The sequence below is a fragment of the Otolemur garnettii genome, unplaced genomic scaffold (assembly GCF_000181295.1).
Source record: "Otolemur garnettii isolate 467f Iridium unplaced genomic scaffold, OtoGar3 scaffold00031, whole genome shotgun sequence".
NCBI lineage: Eukaryota > Metazoa > Chordata > Mammalia > Primates > Galagidae > Otolemur > Otolemur garnettii.
In genome coordinates this window covers 12,348,726-12,354,778 of record NW_003852426.1, presented here as the reverse complement: position 1 = coordinate 12,354,778, position 6,053 = coordinate 12,348,726, and the positions used below count along the sequence as shown (strand labels likewise).

The 6,053-nt window shown below is 49.8% G+C and overlaps 1 protein-coding gene across 1 annotated transcript in view; it reads left to right on the top strand.

Annotated features, from left to right (window-relative positions):
• The first annotated feature begins 4,041 nt into the window (after positions 1-4,041).
• Positions 4,042-6,053, top strand: part of PGC (progastricsin) — a 9,405-nt gene continuing 7,393 nt past the window's right edge. The window contains exon 1 of the mRNA XM_023512820.1: positions 4,042-4,092. Coding sequence (XP_023368588.1) covers positions 4,042-4,092 — 51 coding nt within the window. The remainder of the gene's footprint in view (positions 4,093-6,053) is intronic.

Sequence of the window (6,053 nt, the reverse complement as noted above, 5' to 3'; positions counted from 1 at the left end):
AGTAGAGCCAAGTTATCCTAGCGATCAAGATAAGAGAGCAATGTAAGGCCATTGAAAGTGATAAGAATGTGGCCTGTCACAATGCATAAAAATGTGAGTAATCCAAAGTGAGAAAGACAGAAGTTGAATTTACACACTGATCACAGGTACGTTAAAATCTAAGTGTGGCTGGGGGCGATGGCTCATGCCTGTAATCCTAGCATTCTCCCAGAGGCAGGATTGCTGAGGTGAGTCTCATTCCAGATGAGCTTGAGCAACAGTGAGACCCTGTCTCTACTAAAAAATAGAAAAATTAGCTGGGTGTTGTGGCCATCGCCCATAGTCCCAGTTATTTGAGAGGCTGAGGCAGGAGGATCGCTTGAGCCCAGGAGTTTGCAACCAAGGGATTGTAGTGAGCTATGATGATGCCACACTCTACCCAGGGCAAGAGAGCAAGATTGAAAACAACAACAAAATCTAAGTGAGCTGGAAGGTGATTCAGAAGGGTGCTAATTATTATAGTTTCAAGTTTCTTTGGTTTTTTGATACAGACTCTTACTCTGTGGCCCTGGGTAGAGTGCCCGAGAGTTGTAGCTCACAGCAACCTCCAATTTTGGCGCTCAAGAGATCCTCTTTTTTCAGCCTCCTTAGTAGCTGCAACTACAGGCATGCACCACAATGCCTGGCTTGTTGTCCTATTTTTAGTAGAGACAGGGTCTTGCTCTTGCTCAGGCTGATCTCAAATTCCTGAGCCCAAACAATTCACCCGCCTCGGCTTCCCAGAGTGCTAAGATTACAGGTGTGAGCCACCACTCCCAGCCCCTTTGATAAGTTTTGAAGCAGGGGAGGCTTAGAGGAAAGGAGACTAGAAAGTGATAAGAAAATGCCCCCTTCCTGGAGACCGTCACCCCGAGGGCATTTCAAGCCCTGGATTTTGACAAGAGCCCTCTGAGGTGTGGGGTGGAAATCTGAGCACTGGGATTATGGGGTGTGGGAGATATAACTACACCCCACTGAGAATAATTCCATGAGCTCCACTGCTGTTCAGGATTTCCTGAGCTCCAGGCCTGGCACTGGGATGCAGAAGCCTCAGTCTCTGAAGCTCTCTCTAGGAGCTTCTAGTTTACGGAGAAAAGTAACAGATCCCCAGGAAACAACTGGAAGGCAATCCCAGACAGTGTAAGATCCAGTAAGAGGAGGACACCAGCTGGGGTGAAGCAGTCAGGGGTAGAAGATGAACCTGAGCAGGAACCAGGTGGCCAGGTGTCCTGTGGCCTTTGTCCTTTGCAGAAGGTGGCCTGGGATGATTTCCAAGGTGTCCTCAGGCTCTGCCCATCCCTGGCTACATGAGGAGAGGCCTGGAAGGAGGCCAGAAATTGACATGGAGAAGGGAGAAAAGTGGGCTTTCCAGATCTAGGAGTGAGAGGGACTGGGGACAGGAGGGGACTTAGGATGCCAGGGACTCTGAGGAGACTGACTGAGCTGACAGAAAATCAGGTTGGATAGTCAGGGGCTGCAGACCTCCAGGGCCTGGCAGCCAAGCAGGGTTGTCCTTGCAGCTGGCCAGGGATGCTCCGAGGATGTGGTGAAACTGGGGCTTTGGAAAATTAGCCTGGCAGTCTCTAGATTCCCAGGGTCCTACCAGATAAAGAAAGGCTCCCTGAAGGCCCACACTGGCAAGCCTGGTAGACTTCACAAGACTTACAAGATCCCATGGACTCTGCTATATTCATAGGATTTAGCAAGATTCCAAGGGTCCTATAACTTTCTTTTGTCTGCTGTTCCAAATCTAGGGATCAGCACCCCAATGAAGGCATTCCCACTTTACCTTCCACCCCAGGGTCCAGTGTATCTCTGGAGACTTGCACAAAGGAATGGAAGCTGAGTTGGCCTAGAGGGACACACAGGCCAGGACCTTCCTCTCTCTGCCAGGCCTGGCAGCAGACTTCTAGTTCCTCTCTCCCCTTTCCCATCATAGGAGCGGCTCCAGGGCTCTGGCTGGGCAGTGGGTAGCCGTGGCCAGAGTGGAAAATCCCGCAATGGCTGGATGTTATCAGTGTTCAACCTATCTGGTCCTGGCTTTCTGCCTGGGGCCTGAGGACTTGACATATCTTCTTAGAACCCTGAATATAGGATACTAGGTAGTAGAGAAGGTGTTTGCATGGGAACTTTTTCCACTCATCCCAAAATGGAGAACTTCCCTGCTTGGGCCAGGGGAGCAAACACTGGGCCAGCTCTAGGTCTCTTTGGGCAATGGGAAGCATGTAGATGGGAAGTGGGCTTGGAGGAGTGGGACAGATGAGGTGGGGTGGGAGCTGGAGATGAGGGATAGAGCAACATTGTATGTGAGGCTTGGGGGTCAGACAAGGCTTGGAAGAGGGTAATGGGTGGACATTGCTGTTATCACCACCATCAGCATAGCCTCCTTACCAGTATTTTCATAATGATTATACTAGCTACTAAGCCCTACGTCAGCCAGGGTTTGAGGGTGCTGAGAATCAGGACTTGAGTGGGCCTGCAATCTAATCACCTAGAGAACAGCAGTTCTCAGCAATTTTGCTCCCCAGGGGACACGTGGCAATGCCTGGAGATATTTTGGTTTTAACAACGGGGGGACTACTGTTGGCATTGAGTCGGTAGAAGCCAGGGATGCTGCTAAACATTTTACAGTGCACAGGACAGGACCCGTAAGAAAGAATTATTTGTTCTAAAATGTCAATAGTGCTGAGGCTGAGAAACCCTGCTTACAGATTCCATGCCCCTCACTCTGGTTTATCTTTTTCTGGCCTTCGTCCCCAAATGCCCACACCATGCCTCTGGTTTCTGGACAAGGAGAAATCTTCAGTTAGACAGAGTGATCATGCCTATAATCCTAGCACTCTAGGAGGCCAAGGCAGGAGGATCGCTTGAGCTCAGGAGTTTGAGACCAGCCTGACCCCAACACTACTAAAAATAGAAAAATTAGGCTCGGTGCCTGTGGCTCAAGCAGCTAAGGTGCCAGACACATACACCTAAGGTGGTGGGTTTGAATCCAGCCCAGGCCCACCAAACAACAATGGTGGCTGCAACCAAAAAATAGCCAGGCGTTACGGCAGGCGCCTGTGGTTCCAGCTACCTGGGAGGCGGAGGCAGGAGACTTGCTTGAGCCCAGGAGTTGGAGGTTGCTGTGAGCTGTGATGCCACGGCACTCTACCCAGGGGCATAGCTTGAGGCTCTGTCTCAAAAGTAAAAAATAAAAATAAAAATAGAAAAATTAGCCAGGTGTGGTGGCAGCTGCCTATCGTCCCAGCAACTCAGGAAGCTGAGGCAGGAGGACTGGGGGAGCTCAGGAGTTTGAGGTTGCTATGAGCTAGGCTGATGCTAGGCTGATAGCACTCTAGCCTGGGCAATAGAGTGAGACTGTCTCAAAAAGCCCCAAAGAAGGGCGGCACCTGTAGCTCAGTGGGTAGGGTGCCGGCCACATACACTCAAGCTGGCAGGTTCAAGCCCAGCCCGGGCCTACTAAACAACAATGACAATTTCAATGAAAAAAAAAAAAAAAAAGCTAAGCACTGCGGCAGGTGCCTGTAGTCCCAGCTACTTGGGAGGCTGAGGCAAGAGAATCACTTAAGCTCAAGAGTCTGAAGTCGCTGTGAGCTATGATACCACTGCTCTCTACTGAGGGTGACACAGTGAGATTCTGTCTCAAAACAAACAAACAAACAACAACAACAAAAACAAACAACAACAACAATAAAAAAGAAGTAATCTTTGCCACTTCATCTTTTGGCAATTTTCTTCTCTGATCACTTGCACCTCCTGGTCCCTACTGCTTATATTAAAAAGTCAATAAGATGAAAAATCTGTTATTTCACTTCAAGAGGAAAAAAAACCCCACAGAAACAATTGAAATATGAAGCATAGGGTATACACTGGACTGGGGACATGCTTACCCTACGGGCAAGGAGGCAGAGACTCAGCTAGGTCCTCAGGGTATAAAAGAGGAACGCGCGCTCAGCCTTCACTCTGAGATTGCAGAACTTGGAGTGGCGTTTCCCCTGCAGCCGGGTAGGAGTCAGCATGATGAAGTGGATGGTGGTGGCCTTTGTCTGCCTCCAGCTCTTGGAGGCAGTAGTGATCAAGTAAGTTTGGAGCCTGGCTGCTGGTACAGGGAGGCTGGGTGGGAGCCTAAAACCCTGCAAGGAACAGCTCGGCTACAGAAGGTACAGCTCAGCCAGGGCATATTCTACCTGTCTCTGCTCTGGAATTCCTGCAGGAAGAGGGGACATTTCTGCTGGTGTTGGACAGGACTCTGAGGTGGGAGGAGACAGAGTGCCTGATTTCAGCAAATTTCTAGCCAAAAGGGAAAAAGTACCATCCCTTCACCCATTGATGAAAAAAAGATGGACCCAAAACAGAGGAATTAGGGGTGACTACTGTCCTAGCAGCCCCTGAAATTTAGATATAGTTACTTTTTATCAGTTTTGAGACAGTCTCATTCTTTCACCCTGGGTGGAGTGCCATGGCGGCATCACAGCTTACAGCAACCTCAAACTCCTGGGTTTAAGCGATCCTCTTGCCTCAGCCTCCTGAGTAGCTTGAACTACAGGCGCCCGCCATGATGCCCAGCTAGTTTTTCTATTTTTAGTAGAGACGGGATCTCACTCTTGCTCAGGCTGGTTTCCAACTCTTCAGCTCAAGCAATCCTCCTGCCTCAGCCTCCCAGAGAGAGAGAATTATAGGCGGGGGCTGCACAGGCAGCCTGCAAATAATTTCTTCCCACAGAAAGGAGCAATCCTTTTTTGGATAAGGGATAAGACAAACTTCTAAAAAATTTCTTAAGGCTAAAATTATCTAAGCAGAAACAGCAGTAAATGTAAGTCTCTACACCCTGAGGGACCAGGAGAAAACTCCCAGAGCTATAGGTGACAGGGCTCACAGGATGTCTGAAGGCTCCCTGCCTGCCACTCACCACAGCCTGCTAGTCCATCCTGGAAGAGTACTTCCTCAGGTGGCCAGCTGCTCCTCTCAGAAACTTCCAGTGCAAATTTGGTAGAGGTGGTTAGCAGGAAGCAACTATCAGTGTTCTTAGCTCAGCATGAAGGGGCTTAACAGGGGATCTCTGGAGAATGCAGGGTCCTGAGCAAATAGGGACTGAGAAGGGGAAAGCAGTGAAGGAAGTAGGAATTCTGGGGCCTGGAGTAAGGACTGGGTGGATCCCCAAAGACTCTTTGGCAATGGCAGCAAGCAGGCCTGGTAGGAAGAGAGCCAAGGAGGTGACTTTGCCCGTGGTGAAAGGGGCAGAGACCATGATTCATAAGTTATAAATTCCAGAGCTGATCTAGGCTCCAGACCACCCAGGCCAACTTCCCTGCTGGTCCTGGGGTCCCAAGAAAAGCAGTAATGATGCCGAGGCCATACAATTAGCAGAAGGGGCAGAACTAGGGTCCCGTTTCTCGAGTGCCAGCTAGTTCTATTCTCACCCCTTCATGCTCAGTCACATTCAGCTGGTGACAGGTATCTGATGGCCACCAAAGGGAAGAGACTCTGGGGTGAACTTTGCCATCTCTGAATCTTTCCTTTAAAAATGTACATATCAGCTCGGCGCCTATAGCTCAACCGGCTAAGGCGCCAGCCACGTACACCTAAGGCGATGGGTTCGAATCCCCAGCCCGGACCCGCCAAACAACAATGACGGCTGCAACCAAAAAATAGCCGGGCGTTGTGGCGGGCGCCTGTGGTCCCCGCTACTTGGGAGGTGGATGCAGGAGACTCGCTTGGGCCCAGGAGTTGGAGGTTGCTGTGAGCTGTAATGCCACGGTACTCTACCCAGGGGGACAGCTTGAGGCTCTGTCTCAAAAAGAAAAAAAGAAAAGTACATATCTTGGAAAGGCCTAATAATGCCTGAAGTCCCTCTCCCCTTCCTGAGAAGGACATAATGGGATATTTGAGAGTAGAGGGACAGAGTAGACCCTGGGGATAGTATGAAGGCATGCATGAGCGAAGTTAATGGTTCTCTGAATCTTGGAGCAAGTGCTGAGAAAAAATTTGAAAGAATGAGAAGAGCAGGAGAAGAAAGAGGCAGAAGGAGAAAG